At 41.6% G+C, this 20657-nt stretch overlaps 1 protein-coding gene across 1 annotated transcript in view; it reads right to left on the bottom strand.

Moving 5' to 3' along the window:
* Nucleotides 1–1269: 1269 nt before the first annotated feature.
* LOC306933995 (guanine nucleotide-binding protein G(q) subunit alpha) overlaps nt 1270–20657 on the bottom strand; it is a 24901-nt gene continuing 5513 nt past the window's right edge. Inside the window, exons 3-8 of the mRNA XM_079516385.1 lie at nt 20481–20657; nt 10710–10864; nt 9905–10033; nt 7080–7209; nt 5545–5698; nt 1270–4897 (exon numbers count right to left, since the gene is read on the bottom strand). The exon at nt 20481–20657 is cut by the window's right edge and continues 8 nt beyond it. Of these exons, the coding sequence (XP_079372511.1) occupies nt 4707–4897; nt 5545–5698; nt 7080–7209; nt 9905–10033; nt 10710–10864; nt 20481–20657 (936 nt within the window). The 3' untranslated portion in view covers nt 1270–4706. The remainder of the gene's footprint in view (nt 4898–5544; nt 5699–7079; nt 7210–9904; nt 10034–10709; nt 10865–20480) is intronic.

Below are 20657 nucleotides of genomic sequence, written 5' to 3'. Positions count from 1 at the left end.
GAGGGCCGAGCCTCCGAGGGCGTGGTATCAGTTGCAAAAGGAAAATATATGAGATATAAATTAGCGTAGCCTCAATCAATCAATCAATGTATACTCTGTATGTTTTTGATAATTTAGACTAATATAGCCTAAATGTGAATGTTTTACAATGATTTTTTACCAAGGATACTTTAACCACATGAAACCTATGTTGTCCCTTTTCTGGACATGTCATAATATAGGTGAACATTTGGCCAAAACCTCACCCCTGCCCACTTTGAAGTTTGACCTATGACTTTGACAGGCTGGAATGGCTTATATATAGGGTTGACGACAGAGTACAGCATCTTGCAATGGGTGGTCCACAAGATTGGATACACCACCAAGATACCCATGTACCTGTCTAAATAATTCCTTAATGTCAACAAAGTCCACACACCCACAACACCAGAGGGAGTTCAACAAACCATGTGCAACCCAGATTCGGCACAAACAAAGGGACTAAATTAATTTAGCTCCTATGCCACCAAAATGTGGAACGCTCTACCAACAGTCATTAAGACATGCGAATCCCTGCTCTCAAAGGGCACCTACACCTATACCTGCAATTCGAAACTGGCCCCGTAAAATCTGAATCCCCCACCCACCCCTTTTTCCCCTCACTGTATATGTTTTTTTCCCTTTTTACCTCCTTTATGATGATTTCTTGTGTACGTCTCTAAATGTTATGATGAATTGAAAATGGTGGACCCTATTGTAAACAAGTGTAATGCTTTATATGGTGTCGTTAACAGTTTTTGTATTGAGTTTTGTGCTTGAAATTTACTGTAATTCTGCAAACAGTTAATAAATACTTCAATCAATCAATCAATCATCTATAAGCACCGTGAACTTGTAGATCTGCTGCATCTTGGCAAAGAGATTTGTTTTAGACTAGAGCTATAGGGAAACCACAAGGGACCAAGTATAGACCCCTGGGGTAAACCAGTCAACAGCGTAGTGATTAAGTGGTAGTATTAGTGGGCCAGACTCAGATAGTAGTAGCCTATAGTACTAGTGGGGCCAAAACAACTTGCAATATAAGAGTGGTTCTCAAACAGTTTAATTTCAAAGGACACACGATAATGACACCCATAACTCTGAGTGTACACTTTTATACACCACCACAGCATCCATTTGGAACCCGCCAATGAACCCTGAAGGTCCCTGGACCCCACTTTGAGAACCTGCATGGTCTATAACACAAGATCACAAACACTAACTTATGTGAAACCATAGCCAACTGATACATTTATTATCCAGGCAACAAGAATCACATACCGGTATATATACTATTTTGGGTGAAGGTCAGCAACATGTGTTGGCCCTCATTAGCCCTGTTAAGTCCAGCTGTTATAAGTTCTGAAGAAATTAGAAAGGTTTCTCTGGCCCAGGGCTTGGATAACAATAACTTCAAGTGTCGTGTGAGACATCATTAGCACATTACAACCATATTAATTTATATGCACTACTCTTCAATTATGATCGATCACAAATTGAAATAAGGTATTGTGAAATGGATTAGAATACACTATGAATTTGGTCATCTGTAATGAGCTTGTTATGAACGTTATAATTGGCTCAAACATCATTAAACCCCAAGGTATTTTGAACATGGCAATGTATTATAGTATATTGTATTGTGCTTATGCAATGTAATGTGCTATAATGCCATAAGTAACACATCAAGTAAAGCGTAACCAGGGTATGTTATTATAGTAATAAAAAAAACATCCCGAACCAAACATAGCAATATATCCAATCCACTTCATTTTAATGACAAAGTGACATTGCTGGCCATACTAGTTATGCTCCTCATATTAACACAGATGCCTCCATGAACCCCAGAGGCACAGCTTAATCAATAAGGCAATATGTACATGTGAACTGTGAACTACATGTCAAATGTTATTTTCCCCCCCTATGTTGTCATATACTGAATCAAACCTGGAACAACACTGTACATTATGATGTTTGATGACCATATGAAATAGAATTGAAGTGAGAAAGGAAACACAAGTATATAAACAATATCAATGTACCGTCTTCGTTTGGTGGAATAGCAGTTGTTTTGTTTGTGTATGGATGGCCTGCTCAATGCTCATTGACAGACACTACAACACTGAATTTTATACTCACTCTAGAATACTGAATTTAGTCATAGCTGCAAGCCTGCAAATGTCAACACATCTGCAGTCTAAACTTGGACATGGTATCAGACGAGAGGGGAGGTGGACAACACATCCCTATAGACTGGGATAATTAAATACTCTGCCATTATTAGGTATACATTCTAGGCAGTATTTGAATTAAAGCATCAATTTACTCTAAATATCAGTCAAAGTACCCCAGTACTTTGACTGATATTTAGCTGTACAGTAGCCTACAGTAAAGTACAGTACAGTTAAGAGATGTGAGATTGTTTGGCATCACAAATCTGTGTGAGATTAATGAATGTTGTCTTTCAATGTTAATTATTATAATACTTACTGAGGAGCCATGCAATGCAGTAAATAAAAACAGCAAGGGAAATAATTAATGAGTGATGTGATCATGCCTACATGACAAGTGATCTGTTCCTGAACTCAGTTAAGAACAAAACAAATGTAGCCCTATAGATTTGATTTCGGTCTGCATCTTTTCGTATAAAAGTCAATTAACAAAACAGTTACTGTAAGTACTGGCATACCCACCAAACTGATAATGTTCCTCTTTTTGCAGTTTTGAAAGTGAACAATGTTTCATTTCTGAGAAATAAAACTGGCAAAACATAAAATGTACATTCTCCTCTTAAAAAAGGGAAAAAAAACTAAAACAAAGATGTAAATAACATATTTCTTCTTTTTTTTTAAATAATAAAAAATGAATTAGCCATTAGACATACAATACAGTTACATAGATACATATTTTCAATACCGCACATTCAATCTGCCAAAAAAGTAATGGTTACAAAGCCAACAAAGATGCCGCCATATATATATATATATATATAGAAATGTATGTACAATGATTATAGCATTTATAATTGCACTATGCCTCAATAAAATGTAAATTACAGGCTTATGTTTTAGGGAATAAAAAAAATCTATACTGACAATTACTTGCTTATGTGGACAACAACGGATGCCAATCAGACACAAAAGGGCTGACTTTGGTACAAATTGAACATTGACACCATTACCATTTCATATTGGAATTAGCCAAATGTATTCTCCACTACTCAACTACAACAGTGAGACCGCCGCGCTGTGATTGGACAATCATAAAGACACAGCTGGAATGTGACTGGCTAGGTTGCAGCCTGGGGAGAGGGGGCAGTAGCCACAAACACTGTTATGAAGGGACATTTCCAACAGTTCGGCGTGCTTGTGGGCTGCCTCGTCTGAGTATAAAACGCCTGCGGTCTCTGAGGCTAGTCTGAGTAAGTCTGCTAGCCAACTCTAGCATACTGAAAATCGGGGATACCATGTGTTGGACACTTGCAGAAGCAGAAGTCAGTTAATTTGTCTATCAGTCAGTCAGTCAGTCAACTCTGTTCCATCCATTAGCCCTACACTTGTTCTCAATACTATCATTCATAAAAGTAGTAAACAGCACAAAGTGGAGTCTGGTGCTTGAGTTGGTTTGGCATTGGCAATCATTTTTACCATAATAAAAAGCAATAGTGTGGCACAGTTGAACATTATTAAACATTGTCTCTTAAATTATCACGTCTTAAATTTGTCCACATCTACGGAAAGCAACCACCATTATCATTGTCAAGAGCAAGAGGAGACGTTCCTCTGCACTCCCCAACCTATATTCTCCTCTCTTCAGTGAGCTAAGCATATCAAGGACTTCTTCATGCCAGCTTCTGAACTCAGTCTGTTATGCTTCAGAGATGTCTAATGACCATAACTCAAAGGAGGATTCAGGCTATTTCCTCACACTCTCACCATGACCATGTGCTTCCAGCGTAATACACAATCTACTCGCTGGATGTACCAAAGTCAATGCAGTCACAATAATAATGATTAATGTTAATCAATATCAAATCAATATAAAATAATTTAAAAATCACAGTTTATACCTATATATCAATATACCTGCCAATCAATCCTTCAAAGGCCACAGGAAACCGTTAATTAGAGATCTGTGATGTAATTTCCTGTTAGGCAGAGGAGGGAAAGAATTGCTTTGGAATGGACTGACAGAAAAGGAGGGAAGGTCCAAAGAAATTACTACCTTTTTCTTTCTTTTCTGTTTTTGTACAAAAAGGCAGGACCTTGCATTCCAGCTCTGAGGCTTCAGACAGGCTGACAGAGAACACCCCCCTCCCCCCCAGCCATCGAGTGCACAAACTAGATTCTTCCTTAAAATAAAATAAAACTTCACAACGTGCAAAGCCTAAAAATGAGGATTGACGCTGTACATATTCAACAGCAAGCCCTGTCAACCTCATCCTGTCACATTGCGTCCTAGTCATGCCCTGCCTACATTTAATCAATTCCTTAAATAGTAAGAGAACAATTACTTTGCTTACCCTTTGCAGACCAAGGTGTCAACAAATGCCAAATAAATTAGTATTATGCAACCATTGGATTTTTTTTCTTTTTTTTTTCTTCTTGTGTGTTTGTTTCATCTTTTCACAGATTGTGTGTGTCAGTGTGTTGACGTCAGCACACTGAGCTCTGCTGCTCTCTGCACCACTACACTAGGTTGTACTCCTTTAAATTGAGCTGCAGGATGGTGTCTTTGACAGCAGCGAACACGAAACGGATGTTCTCCGTGTCGGTAGCACAGGTGAAGTGGGAATAGATGATCTTGTCACTGTCAGGGTTTAGGTCCACAAACATCTTGAGAATAAACTCCCTTCCTGCTTGGGCGTCCCTTTGAGGACCTAGGTGAGACAGAGATGGAAAGAAGGATTGTGGATTATTGTTGTTTATTATTACCAATATTGTGGATTATTGTTTGTAGTCCACCCCTGTGGTCCACATGCCAGCCCCGGCTACCCTAACCTAGCAAGGAAAGCCCAGAAATATGACTGGAACATCCTGTATGACACCATAACGACAGTGGTGTCTCCAAGCAGAGAGAGATTATGCACTCGCTGCTTCTGCAAGCAGACTCAAGTCTCACATCCCTCCAATAAGGTAACCTTGCATCACCAGATTTTCCACTTCGAAGGAAAGCCTGGTATTTGTTCCAAAATGACCCGCGTGATCCGGTTTAGGCCACGGATACTGAAAAAAGAAAAAATGTAAAAAAAATGGTGGTTCCGGTTTGCTCGTTACGGTTTTTCGGCGCCGCTTTGTTTTGGTTCCCCCAATCCCCATTTAAAATGCTACTAATTTTGTCTCGCCAGTCACTACGAGTTGGAATAGAATATGGATATACCAAACAACTATTCCTATAAATGAAACTACGTCTTATCAAGGGTTTTATTGGGTAGGCCCTAAAATGATGATGCCCTTGATCGCTGGGAACTATTTTGGCCTGAAAAAGATGAGAACCCCTGACCTATGCAGTGTACTACTCACTCACCATCATACTCTGGGAAGTAGTCTACCAGGTGGGAGTAATTTATTTTATCCTCCAGCAGGTCCTTTTTGTTGAGGAACAGAATGACTGAGGAATTCTGGAACCAAGGGTATGTGATTATCGTCCTGAACAACGCTTTACTCTCCTCCATCCGGTTCTGTGGAGAGGAGAAAACGGTGGGGGTGGAGAAAAGAGAGACAAGATGTCATGTTTGGACAGGAGTAACGTAAATCCTTTTTTTTTCTTCCTTTTTTTTGCAAAAATGTGCCTCCTGGTGGAGCTATAATAGGGCAATGCTAAAAGGGTGGCATTAATTGTTCCTCAATGTAGTGGAAATCTTAGCCAACCACAATAGAATATAAACACCACACAGATCCATCTTGATGACATAACTATAAAGATCATGTGTACCAATTTGCGTGATATTTGGTTAACACATTGCTGCGCAGCCTTCCAGGCCAGAGGGTGGTGCCAGTGCCAGCAAAATCTGCGAAATAAGCTTAGAAAACGGGTCACTTCCGCCCGTGCCAGACGTGAGGTAGTGTTGTTTTGCTAGGGTAAGCCTAGGGAACGCACGGACCATCATTCCCATAGCAGCGATGTTGATCAGCGCGGCTTGGATTAACAATTAACACAATGAGTGCCGGAATTTCTTTCAAAAAGATATGGCAGCTTTTACTCTGAATGCTGGAACAAATAATCGGAGACAACACATTATGAGCTGCTACACCGGATATTTTCAACAAAGAAATCTGGGGAAAAAAGGAGCTATTAATTCAAGTGACCAAAAAGTAGTACAACCTCACACGCATGCGCGTGCGTGCGTGCGTGCGTGCGTGCGTGCGTGCGTGCGTGCGTGCGTGCGTGCGCACACGCACACGCACACACACACACACACACACACAGTTATGGTGTGCCATCCGAATAAGTGATTTTGACTTTGGCGGTATTCAAAACAGGCTTAAAGCAGTTTGGCTGATCATTTACAAATGCTTTCCAAGGGAAAGAGAGGTTGGGATAGCAGGCAGAAGGAGGGAGCCTTATTTCCATTGTTGACAAGCTTTTCACCTTCGGACCCACAGAGAAAGAGGAACAAGTCTACACAAACACATCACAACTACACTCAGCTTCAAGTTCTGGATTTTTCCACTTCAGTTCAGATAAAACAACAAGACACAACGAGAAGTCCAATGTGCTTCAGCCAAGTTGTGTGAGTAGAAAAAAGGGCTCGATGCAGTAGGACAATATAATAAAATAAAGTTGCCTGGGCACTTCAAAATAGACTACCCAAATAAATTACTGGAGCACTCAACTGGATCTGCGTATGTTTTGTTAATATTCAGGGGAGAGTGTTTTCCTCAGAGACAAACCAGCTGACTCTGACGTTTCTCTGCTTGTAGAAACGCCAGTCAGCCTTGCAGTTGCAAATGAATAAAACATGCAGACTATACCCAGTCTATTTTGAAGTGCCCAGGTATCTTTCTTTTCATGTTAGGATTCATGTGTTTGAGGATTCGACCCAAGCAGAGTCCACTCACCTCATTGTCGGATTCCACCAGAACTTGGTCGTACTCGCTGAGCGCCACCAGGAACATGATGGAGGTGACGTTTTCAAAACAGTGGATCCACTTCCTCCTCTCTGACCTCTGACCCCCCACATCCACCATCCTGACGAAGAGGGCCCATAGAAAGGATAGTTATTATACACAGTTAAAGTTGTGCAACCCATTTAGGACTGAGACCAGATTCTACAAATGTCTTCTAAATCCTGACAGTTTTCTGAAAAACCTATGATTCCTATGAACAGTGGTTCTCAAACTAATTCATGTCAAGGACCCCAGAAATTATATGTAATTGGCCGCCGACCCCATCTGAAAATATTTTGTTCCAGGGACCCCCCAGAAGCAAGGTTATGAGTTCAAAACGTTTGCTGTGAATAGTGTGAAATAATATATATTCCAAGAATTGCACACATTTTCACCGAGTGCCACGCTATGAGCTTGTAGATCTGCTATTTTTCAACAGCTGAAGTTTAAAATAATGCTTAAAGTGGTTAAACGCTAAAGCGACACAGTCCTAAATGAGTTAACCCGAAGAGTGTACAATGGAAGCAAAAACATATGGTGTAGATTTTGTTCGATTGGGAAGGCCTGTACATGAGATTATTAACAATCTCATTATTATAATGAACGGTTTTCCCGATCTTACTCAAACAGACCTTACTCGACCCTTTGCACACAGTGCATGTGCTTACTGTGAATACTAAAATAAAATGTATCAACACTCTTTTTAAAGACACTCCTGGTTTTCTGAAACCTTTCCATGGCAACAGAGGAAACAGGAAGTACCAGCGTCAATCACAATCAACTATGCTTAACTGAGCACAGAGTCCAGGACGTTGTGTTGACGTTTATTAAGCAAACATTAAGTCACAAGAAAAGGTGAAAGGTCAGTCAAATGTCAAAGTCATAAAGTCATACCTCAACCTTTACAACTCCGCTGCTAATTTGGGTGCGACTTCCTTGTGTTGAACTCTTAAGTTACCAGCAAGACAAAAGACTCACTATTAACTTAAGACGCAAGTATTGAGAAGTATTGAGAGTGATCTGGGCCTATTATGACAATTTCAGTTGCTTCCCTTCAACAGTTAAGGTAATTTTGTCTCAACACTAGAAAATGGTAAAAACAACATCAAATGAGCACCATCTACTGGTATATTTCTCCCTCTACACATTCCTTCTCCCCTGACATTAACCACACCCATCACAGGCTGGCAGAGGTACAACTTTGTCTGTCAATTCCATGTAACCCAATATGGGAAGTTGTATTTATACAACGCAGTTTCGGGAGAAGAGACCTCCTTCCGCTCACCTTAACCACTCCTCCCTCCTTATCAACCACTCCTCTCTCTTTATCAAACTCACCTGCCTTTCATTATCACTCGGCCAATCCCTGGTGCAATCACCACAGTATAAATACACCTGCGATCTCTCAACCAAGTTGTTTGTTCTGCTCCACGACAGACCAAACATGGATTGTGAGTACTGCACTTGTAGATCGGCTATTTTCGCTATTCTTCAAATTTGCCATCCTCCTCCACCCCAACCTCCTCCTTCCGCATCGATTCTCTAGGAATCAAGGGGGGGGGGGGGCAGTGACGGAGCAGGGACGACCAACCGCTCATCCTGAGTAGAGCAAAGATGGCCATCAGCTCCAGAGACTACGACCCCACCCTGAGTCTCGCCCTACCTTGGGTTCCTCATTCATCTCATTCTGTTTCAATAAACTGTTAAACTTGAGCGAAGGTGTAGTCTCTTACTAGTGAATTGAATAATAGTACTTGTATTGAAAGGTCTCTCTTGTAAAATAAATGGGACATCCTTAAAATAAAGATAACATATTGCAAAAAATGGAAATAAAAATGAAGAATCTAATTAATAGAATAGAAAGGAAATCTCAAAGCATCTCAGTTAACGGGGCATGAAAAAAGGGAGAACTATCTGATGATATTAACAATTATATACAGCTAGAAACAACCAGCAACTATACATCACTGTACATTTACAAGTGGGCCCCCTTGTTGTGGGCTGAGATGTGGAAACAGCTGTTTGTAAACCAAAATGTCCTCAAAATCCCTCAACTTGTCCCTGTGTCCCTTTTATATAAGGTAGTCAACTAGTGCTAGTTGCTGTGCCACTACGCAGTTCTCAAGATTCAAGATTTCACAGCAATGACTAAAAATACTTTTTCTTCTCTCTCTCTCTCTCTCTCACACACACACACACACACACACACACACACACACACACACACACACACACACACACACACACACACACACACACACACACACACACACACACACACACACACACACACACAACTACTGTATGTAGATAAGGTCCAGTCTAATATACATGTCCGTGTAATACGGAATTAAATACACCTAGTATTTACTAAGTCAAATGCCTCATACCTGCACTTATCCTTCAAGGACTATACCAGAATCTATTGTAGTAGTAGTAATAATAATAATAATAATAATAAATTAATTTCATGCCTTGGCTCCCAATTTCAATTTAGAGTTATTAACACTGGAGATGGACAAAAGGGTGGCATTTTTAATCAATCTGCACTTTAAAATGCATTAAAACGCATCAATAACATAACTTTAACACTGAAACTTTGAAATCAAATCAAATGGAATCCAGTGACTTAGTTGAAAATCAATCAAACTACAGTATGCTTTGGAAGATGTTCTGCAGTAATGTCTAGTACTCAATGGGCTAGTCAATGGGCTAAGAGCTGGCAGGCCACTGTTATGGTCCCTAACTTCCAGACCTGAATATATCTTCATGCTCACCTGAATATGACACTTTGTAGGTCGAAGGGGTACTCAATGATGCCTGTGGTTGGGACTCTAACCCTCAACACGTCTTGCTGAGTTGGGAGGTACGATGGCTCAGCGATTCTGTCCAACGCATTCAGATAACTAGAGACAGAGTTCAAAATTAATTATGGTCTATTTTTATTTGTTGTAATTCTGAAGGGCGAATTCAGAAAGAATGGGTTGAGCCCAATGACAGCACCATGAATTTCGCATCACTTGAGCCGCCCGCCTTAAAGTCTGATTCACAAAACATGATGGGTATGCCAGTGAAAACATGGTCATAACATTTTGCAGCTCAGTGCAGTTTGACCTTGTTTTGCATCTGATTGCATGTTCCCATGTGACAAAGTATAGCCTAAATGGTGGCTTTGCACCACACTAATTATTTGTGCGGGGTGATGCAGGTTTGATTGTCACTAAGGCGTTTGTGGAGCTTGAGACAAGGCATTAAGTAGCAAAAACCTGAAAATAATAATAGTAATAATAATAAAAACATTATTAGATCTAATTGGCATTTTGACACGCTTCTGTCTTATATTAATATTTTACAAACTTTTCATATTTGTCTTATTTGTGTTTTTGTCATATTTGAATTTGCTTCTGAGAGTGTATACGTGTGCTTTAAGAACCACTCCCAACTGAATAAAACTGGAGTACAATGTTCACTGTATAAATTAATGTATAAAGGAAATAATTTGTGTCTAGCACTGATTAAGACATTCACTAACATGGGAATACTGTTTGTAGAATTTGACTGTACTTTTTTCAGTCTACTCACTATTTGGTGGAGTCCGAAAGTTGGTATTCCCTCCTTCTGTCATATGCCTCTTGGATGCCTGGGTCGTTCCATAAACTCTTGATGGCATCTATGTAAGGGTTCTCAAACATGCCGATCTTCTCCACATCCACCTCTCTCACGATGTTTGCATTGCCCTAGGAGAATGAAGAGATAACAACAGAGTCACTTTTTTGTGAAAACTGCCTACCAGTACCAAGAGTGCTAATAATACTAACAAAACGCTTTTATATTCCAAATCCCAGTTGTAATGCTGTAATTGACATGTCAGTCTTATTGAATGGTATAAAGCTCTGGTTCTCAATGTGGGGTCCTTGAGGGGGTTCCATGGTGTCCCCAACTGAATTATTAGTTACAGTAGGATTTGTACACTCAGGGAGTTCATGGCCTAAACGCACACCAAACGGGGGGTCCTTGAAATTAAAAAGTTTGAGAACCACTGGTCTAAAGATAAATGTGCCTTTCAGAGACAAGCCTCCTGTATGTCACATAATAAACCGTCCTAATTATCAATGTTTATTATTATATCGCTTCACGTATTCTATCTCTCTAGTGATTTTGTTTCTGCCCCAGGCTCTGGCATGGACCTAATATTGTAACCTCAATCCTGGTGGGCCCATTATTAATTTTAAATAGGGGAATGTTTTTCATTGTCCCAGATTCTAATTTAGAACTCTCCTGGGTTGAATGGTAAGATTAGTAGATAGATGTCCTGTCCAAGTTCTCCACAAGCTCATGTAATTGTTGCGACCACAGGTCGCATTTACTATGAAATCATTTCCCGTCAGTCACGCCCCCATATATGGTCATGCCTCGTGACATCACATGATGTCATCCATTTTAAGCCCATATATGGAGATCCCTGATGTCATCAATATTGGCCAGCAACTCTACATCTGACCTCAAACCTCAAACCCATAGATCTCCATATATGGAGATGACCTGTTCTGACATTCCATATGTTGATCCTTCCACATCGATCCTTCCTCTTCGATGTCTCCCTTTTGACTGATACCTGTCCATTTAAACTATAGACGGGCCTGCCCCAAGTTATTAGTGCAGCCACCCCCGGCAGCACTAATAACTAGAGCAGCACCAATAACTCTAGGCACTAGAGTTCTCAAAAGGTCCGAAAATTAAGGCCCTACCTGGGCCCTCATCAAACCCTGTACACTCTAGACACTGCTCCCGCTGCCACCCTTAGATCTCCATATATGGAGCTGACCTGTTCTGATATTCCATATGTTGATCTGACCTCATCAAACCCTGTACACTCAAGACACGCTCCATGTCCATATATGGCCAGTACAGAATTCATTCCGTATGTTGATCTGACCCCCCATGCCAAAGCGACGGCCAGCGCTCGCCCAGCAGTCTGCCGTCACCCAGGCGGATGCGTGCACGCGACCTCGCCCTTTAGGTTGTGTGTGTGTGTGTGTGTGTGTGTGTGTGTACTGTGTGTGTGTGTGTGTGTGTGTGAGAGAGAGAGAGAGAGAGAGAGAGAGAGAGAGAGAGAGAGAGAGAGAGAGAGAGAGAGAGGATACGAGCAGAGTGGAGTGGGAGCGGAGTGGGACGATCTTGAATTGAGCGTGGAGCTGTTTTAAAATGGGTCAGAGCGGCTTTGGAGCGAGGACCGTCCTCCATTCAAGTGAGATTATTTATTTTATTCCCTTATTGTTATTATTAGACTACTTTATTATTACTTATTACTTATGCTGCTTTAATACATTTTTGCCACGGGCCACGGCCAGACTTTGGACCAAGTGGGGCACTTATGCAGGGATGTATGAGCACACACACGTGCGTGAGTGCACAGTCAGCACAAGCAAGCGCATCGGAATAGCATAGAATTACTAACATTGAATAAACATGAATAAACCAGGCCTGGGCCGTGGCTCAGCGGTCCAGGCACCTTGGCTGGTAATCCAGTCTGGCAGTGTGCCGCGGGTTCGACTCCCGATCCCGACAGCCTTTACTGCATGTCATCCCCCCATCTCTCTCCCCATTTCCTGTCAGCCTACTGTCTGTCCCTCCATAAAAAATATAAAATAAAGGCAAAAGCCACAAAAAAAAACATAATAAAAAAAACAAAAACATGAATACACCTTCCAATGGCGATGCAACAGATTGGATTGGCACCATACAAATGTAATATTCATTTTGAGGCTGGCATTCATAAATATGCTAGAGTCTTTGCTCTGGTGTTGCCGTCATAGAGTGCTCTGATATCAGTTCAAAAAGTTCCTAACCTCAACATTTTTGGTATTTTTAAATGCATTTAAATCCGTATGTTAATTAATCCCGTGTGTAAACAGGATTATAATTGTTTTTTTCCACATAGATGTGTGTACTTGTATTTACAAGCAACTTTACAGAAAAACAAGCCCAAAGTCGCTTATAATAAGTGTGTTGAATACTCCAGAGTCCAGAGTAGCCTACCAAAGAAACCACAACCATCGCATTTTGCAATGACTTCATCCTACTGTCATTGTTGTTACACAGTGGAAGCCTTTGCTATGTTTCACCCATTTCAATCAGTCAGTCAAAGAAAGCAAGCTTTTCAGTTTTCATTTGGAGTAGTCAGTATTTGCTCTCTGAGTGTACAGTGTAATGGGATAGCACTTGAAGATGACAGTTTGTTTGGACTATAGAGCACCGAAGTCCTGACGTCACTGTCAGTAGAGGGCGTCAGTCCCCAGGTTCGTGTACTTTTTATTTGCATTGTAATCTCCATAGGGGGATTTTAGATCGCCTCATATAAGAACTGTGTTTGAAAAATAAACCGATCACCCCGGCCTTTTCACTCATATGGATATGAAGCATCGACTGAAGGTGGAAATGTACAAATATACCCAAAGAGTAACAAAATAAGCGTTAGAAACGAGCCAAACAACCCAGAGACTACATTTCCGGGTAGGCGGGTGGCTGCATCTGCCCGTCGCACAACAGAAACTGAATGGTAATTACGTTTATTTAAGTTTTTATTTTATTGATATTTAATGTTTCGTGGTTAGTACGAGTCGAGTCACCACCAGCTGAGCTTACGTCAACGAGGAATCTCAGGAACGCAATGTGTTGACAGCTGGGCATGACGTATATTAGCAGCGACATTGCCATGTTTTTGTCAACTACTTCGAGAAGAAGGTTGATGATATCAGCAGCTCCTTTCCCCCCCCCCATAAAGTGGCATCTGACTCAACCAACACTAACCTCAACATACCATGCATGTCCTCCTTCTCACCTCTTTCACCCGACGAGGTTCTACAACTAGTGACATCCACTAGACCTACCACCTGTCCTCTAGACCCTGTCCCGTCACCAATCTTCCAGACCATCGCACCTGATCTGCTCCCCTTCCCTTCATCACCTCCATCATCAACACCTCAGTAACCTCAGGCTGCGTCCCATCTGCCCTCAAGTCAGCCAGAGTAATGCCACTCCTCAAGAAACCAACCCTTGACCCCTCAGATGTCAAGAACTACAGACCGGTATCACTCCTTTCATTTCTTTCTAAAAGCATTGAACGTGTTGTCTCCAACCAGCTCTCTCTCCATCTCTCACAGAACAACCTGCTGGATCCCAACCAGTCCGGATTCAAAAAGGCCCACTCCACAGAAACTGCCCTGCTGGCAGTTACAGAAGCACTACATGCTGCCCAGGCTGCGTCCCACTCTGCAGTCCTGATTCTCCTAGACCTATCAGCAGCATTTGACACAGTGAACCACCAGCTGCTCCTAGACACCCTAGCGGATCTAGGCATCGGTGGGACGGCACTGAAGTGGTTCTCCTCCTACCTCACCGACCGGACCTACCAGGTTTCCTGGAAAGGTATGCTATCATCCCCCCGAACCCTCCAAACTGGGGTCCCACAGGGATCTGTACTTGGTCCCCTCCTTTTCTCACTGTACACTAAATCCCTTGGCACTATCATCTCCGCTCACAATATATCATATCACTCCTACGCCGATGACACACAACTGTTTCTATCCTTCCCCCCCTCTGCCTCTCAGGTGGAAGAGCGCATCACTGCATGCCTGGCTGACATCTCACAGTGGATGTCCTCCAACCACCTCAAGCTGAACCCAGACAAGACTGAGCTTCTCTTCTTCCCAGCTAAGTCCTGCCCTATGCGGGAGCTAACTATTTCCGTAGACAACGCCCTGGTAACGTCTGTCCCAACAGCCAGGAACCTTGGTGTTGTCCTGGACAGTCAGCTCTCGTTCAAAACTCACATCACAGCTGTCACTCGATCCTGCAGGTTCACACTCTATAACATACGACGAATTAGACCGTTCCTCACCCAGGAACCAGCCCAGCTCCTAAACCAGACAACAGTCTTGTCAAAACTCGACTATTGTAACGCCCTCCTTACTGGCCTACCGGCATGTGCACTTACGCCTCTCCAACTGATCCAAAATGCCGCAGCTCGCTTGGTCTTCAACCAGCCAAAATTCTCACATGTCTCCCCCCTGCTCCACTCCCTCCACTGGCTCCCGGTCGCTGCCCGCACAGAATACAAAACCCTGATGCTGGCATTCAAAGCAACCAGAGGTATGGCTCCCCCATATCTTGCAAGTATGATTGAACCCTACAAACCCTCCCGCGCACTCAGATCAGCCAATGCAGCGAAGCTGGAAGTACCCTCACTAAAAACGCCGGGACAACGCTCCACACGTCCCAAACTCTTCTCCCTTCTGGCTCCAAAACTATGGAATGCACTCCCCGTTGCAGTCAGAACTGCAGCATCACTCCCAATCTTCCGCCGTAGTCTGAAAACCCACCTTTTCAGACTCCACCATGGCCCATAGCACTTACCCTACCACCTTAGACAGAACTTTTTAGACTTAGATAGCATTTGATACAGACTTATAGCATGTTATGTAGACAGCACAATAATTGCATTGTATGTAGTCATAGCACTTCATAGTATATATGTACAGCATAGTATAGTATATATGTATAGTTTATATGTACAGTGTCATTATATAGATATGTTCTAGCTACGTTCTTAGCTTACGCATGTTTCTTGATAAATGCTTTTTATATATGTGATGTATTCCCATGCTTTTGTTCTTGCTTAATGTAAATCGCTCTGGATTAAGAGCGTCTGCTAAATGCCTAAATTGTAAATTGTAAATTATGTAGTTTCAAGGCTTTTGCGGCCACATTAATTCCATTTTCTCCAGAAACTGACTGTATCAAATATGAATGGAAATCATTAACGACGCACAGCCACTCCCCTGACAGAAAGGCTGGGGTGGTCGGTTTATTTTTCAAACACAGTTCTTATATGAAGCGACCTAAAATCCCCCTATGGAGATTACAATGCAAATAAAAGCAGACGTGCTACATGCAGTGGAGTGTTACGTGCAGTGGAGACGACAGAGAATTTCGACTCATTGGGTCACAATAATATCTTGCGAATAATATATTATGAAAAGTAGAATTTACAATAATTTTCCCAGAATTGTGGTGTGATAATATAGATAATTATGATTGTTGGATTATAATGTTTGAACGGTAAAAGACATTTTGATGGTGCCATTGGCACAATCCCCAAGTAAGACACCAGTTAATAACCTTTTAACCCATGTTTTCTGAAAGAAAGAAAAGAAAAAAGAAAAGATGTGGCTATATATTGTCTCTGTTGGGTGGAAACCTCATACCGGTATGTCCAAAACTGTAGCATATCTACAAGCTCAAAATGCGGCGAGAAGGGATCGAGCTTGTGGACCTACTATTTTGATGATGATGATCAAGTAAGAAAAAGTAAGAATATGGATAAGAGGTTTCTGCCCGACAACAACGAAATGAAGCAACAACTAAAACAACACAGAGGTGTTCCCAGCTTGAAAAGCATATTACCGGTAACAACATATAGGTATAACAGGTCTAGATGGATGTTATAATAAACAACATCAACTAGTCTGATTAAACACTAAGGCGCGATTCATACTCCTATTTTAGAGCCGAATAAAAGTCGGTTCGGCTCTGTAGAGCCTACAATGTGACGTCATTTGAAGTTCGGGGGGGCGGGTACCGTCCTAAAGTCGGCTCTTCGGTGCTACTGAAAATTTCTGACGAGCCGAAATCATTTCGGCACTACAGCGGTAAAATATAGTATGAATCGGCCCTTAAGCCCTATTAAAGACTTTGTTGTACAATGGTGTACAACGGAGAAAATTGCCAATCTACAAGCTCATAACACATAATATTAAATTTCTAGCTTTTTTTTCTACATTTCTAGCTACATTTCTTCAACTTAACTGATATTGTGTATAAATCGATTTCTTAATAATAACAATGGTGATCAAGAAGGCATGGGAGCAGTTCCTTGTTATTCTCAACTTTATGTATTCATGTGATATATGAGGACAGTGACTAACATCAATATCATATTATTATCAGTGGTCATTTGAGGAGGCTTGTGCTTCAATTCCACAAGTAATTTAAGCTTAACAACTACTACAGAAGAGAATCAACAAAATATCCACAGATAGAGAGACATGTATGAAACACAGACCATTGGGAAGTTCTGGATACGTTTACAGTAAAAGCAATGCCATGTTTTTGTTCTTTACCATTTTACATACCGTATCTCTGTGAGTGTGATACTCAACTAAACTCACAACTTTATTTATATAGCAAGTTTACAACGACCAAGGTCGAACCAAAGTGCTGAACAAGAACAAGTTACTTAAAATTACTTAAAAATAAGAAAAACAAATTAAAACAAAAGAAAATAAATTAATATTCTGTAATTATCCTTAGTTATAGTGCTTAGTGTGAACGACCCTTTAGTCAAGATAGTGGTCCCTGGCTCACAATTTGAAAACCCTTTCTCTACACCAAATCTCTTTGCCAGAAATAGCCGATACAAGCTCACATGTGTTGTGTTGTGTTGTGGCTAGGGGGGATACAAGTGGTAAAACCGCTACACTGAATATAAACAGAAAATAATTCCCTCATCTGTATTTCATCATAGGTCCTTCCCAGTGTTTCCTCTGGACACGTGTCTTGTCTTGCCAGACATTTTGCCCAACCCTTTCACAGTACCTCCTCTATTTACCGCCCTAAAGTAGGACTGCATCCAGAAGGTTTCATCCCAATGCATAATGTGGGTGTCTGGTAACAAGGTCAATAACTGGGAGGGAATTCCTGAGATATCTGCTGATGAGTCAGATCATCTCTGAGGAAATGTGTTGTATATGTTGAATCGTGGCTTTTGGAAACATCAGAGATTCTCTAGAACCACCAAAATAATTCCAAAACACAAATACACATACTTAGCATATATGTGACTAACATAATATAATTATAAATTACATTTTTGTCCTAATATCTTATTTTTGAGCTAGCCCCTCATACGCCCAGTTTTGTGTGTTTGTGTGAATAATAGCGATGATTTAATTGGCTGATCACCCCATAGCAATGATTTGATTGGCTGAGCAAAGTACGTATTGAGGATAAAAAGTGAGGACGCAAATTGCGATTGGCCAGAATGAGATGGTGTGATTTTATTAACTATGAAATATATGCCAGTAAAACTACCTAGATAACAAATAAAAGTCTGCACACTGTGACTTTGCAAAAGCCCCCCCCCCCCCCCCCCACACACACACACACACACACACACACACACATCACCACCGGCACCACCCTCTGCACACACACTCATATAGTGCCAGGGGATGGGCGACGGGAGTGGTGTAAGGACACAGGAAACATAAAAAAGAACAGGAAGCGATTCTGGAGGGCTGCTTCAAATAAGATAGACAATACTGAAAAGAAGAACCGTCCCCCGTCAACTCATGCACAACTGAGAAGTCCAGCGACAAAGGGAATTATCAGAATTAGCCCCAGCCATCCATTAACTGTAGTGAAAAGTAGCCAGGCCAGGGATGCTGTGTTCATCTCAAATATGCACGTCGTCATTTCATTGACCATTTAGGCTGCTATAGTAGGCAGCGGGCTGCTCACCAATATACTCCCATTAAACTCACCAACATGTTCTTGTCTTGAGATTGCAAACTAGATTCATATGTTAACTTTAGGGGGTAATCCTTACATATAGATTCATTGGCTACTTTGTCATATGACAGGCCGTTGCACTCATAAAATAGCTGATCTACGTAAAGGACGCGACGCGTTGTGAGCTTGGAGAGAGAGAGAGAGAGAGAGAGAGAGAGAGGGAGAGAGACTCCACACATGAGATGTAGGGGAAATTACATTCTCAGACATATTCAGTGTATAAAGGCTCAAATCTCTCTTTAACACACACACACACACACGTGACGTCACACACACACACACACACACACACACACACACACACACACACACACACACACACACACACGACTAAAAATTAAAAAAAGAAACGCTACTAAATGGCCGGCGCAGAGGCGCGCGCCGTGGTTCAGTCTGTGTGAGAGTGAGAACGGAGTTCAATGGACTTATCACTGAAATAAAGGATTTATGTAACTCATGTTAGACTGTTAATGTTCCATTTCCATCATTCTAATGGGTTCCATTTCCAGTGGTGGTGAGTAGCCTAAAACATGAATAGCAGCTGATCCCTTCATTTAGTTTCCTCTGAAGTGAAGCAGTTATGTCCAAGTATTGTCCCCGTCCGGTGTCCAAATACAAAAGAACAAACATAGCCTACAAAGTTTACAAACCATCCACGCACCACTCATGGTGTGTCTCGACAGCTTACAGTCAGATCTGTTATTTTGGGCACATATAACCGACGGACGGCGGTTTAATATAATACTAAGCATTTTGGAAATCAAATAGCCTGTAGTAGCCTGCAGTGGACTGTAATATTGCGTGTTCATCATACACCTACGTGTAGCGTTACAGAGTTATATCATTTATATGGATCGTTTGGTGAATGGTGATAATTAATGATTATGTTATTCATCGCAGCCAGCTGCGTTTAACGAGATAGCTCAGTGCAACATGACGAAAACCTGACGTTTCAGCTATCGTGTGATAATCCGATTGATCTTATAAAACATTTAAGCATATGGCATGGCAAGTTAACTGGTTAGAACTAATTTGGTGCACAAACCAGAGGCCAGCCAGCGGTACAAACAACCACTGTTCACTTCTCTCTGCTGTGCTGCCTGCGTGCTGCTGCTCTGAGTCTGAAATGCCAGTGCGATGCGCCCCCCCCCGCCTCCACTCGTCCTCCTCCTGTCAGAAGTGAATCGCCTATAGCGCAGCCCTCTTCATAATAAATACATACATGTAGGCTATAGCCTACACATTACACAAATAACAGAATTTTTATTATAATAACATTCTTAGAAAAAAGGGGGAAAAAAAGAAAGAAGAAATCACGGAAAATCACTGATCCCGAGGCTCGGCCCGGCCCGACTAATTAGCATAGTTTTTGGGCCTGGCTGGGCCCGAAAACGTTGGGTCGGTACCGGTCGGGCCAGGTCGGGTTCAGGCAGAGTTTGAGAACTTTAAGGCAGACCCCCGCAGATAATAATAATGCAGCTGGTAATTAATTGATTTAATCAGTTCTTGCTAAAGTACAACATTAAACAAATTAAAGTTGTGTAACCCCCCCAAAGCCACAATAAATAATAATATTTATTTTCAAAAATGGCAGATCTACTAGTTCACACTTGAATTTGTTTTAGGAAATGTTTGCCTATAATGACATGATCAAAATAAGAAGGCCAGGATGAACGTGGTTAAATCAATTGTGGATGCAATACGGTGCAAGTTTAAACATACCTTATTGTGCTCATATTTGTAGGGGATCTTGAGTGACTCCGTGGCTCGGATCATGGACTGCATCGCTGTGAAGATGTTCTGGTAGACCAATTTGGTGAAACCTCTCTTGTCATCCTCTGAGTAGCCGGTTCCATGGATGATCCTCATCTGTTTGATGAAGGTACTTTTGCCGCTCTC

Source organism: Electrona antarctica, assembly GCF_951216825.1.
Source record: "Electrona antarctica genome assembly, chromosome: 12".
Lineage (NCBI taxonomy): Eukaryota > Metazoa > Chordata > Actinopteri > Myctophiformes > Myctophidae > Electrona > Electrona antarctica.
The sequence above is the reverse complement of the archived record's forward strand: the minus strand, read 5'-3'. Positions and strand labels throughout refer to the sequence as shown.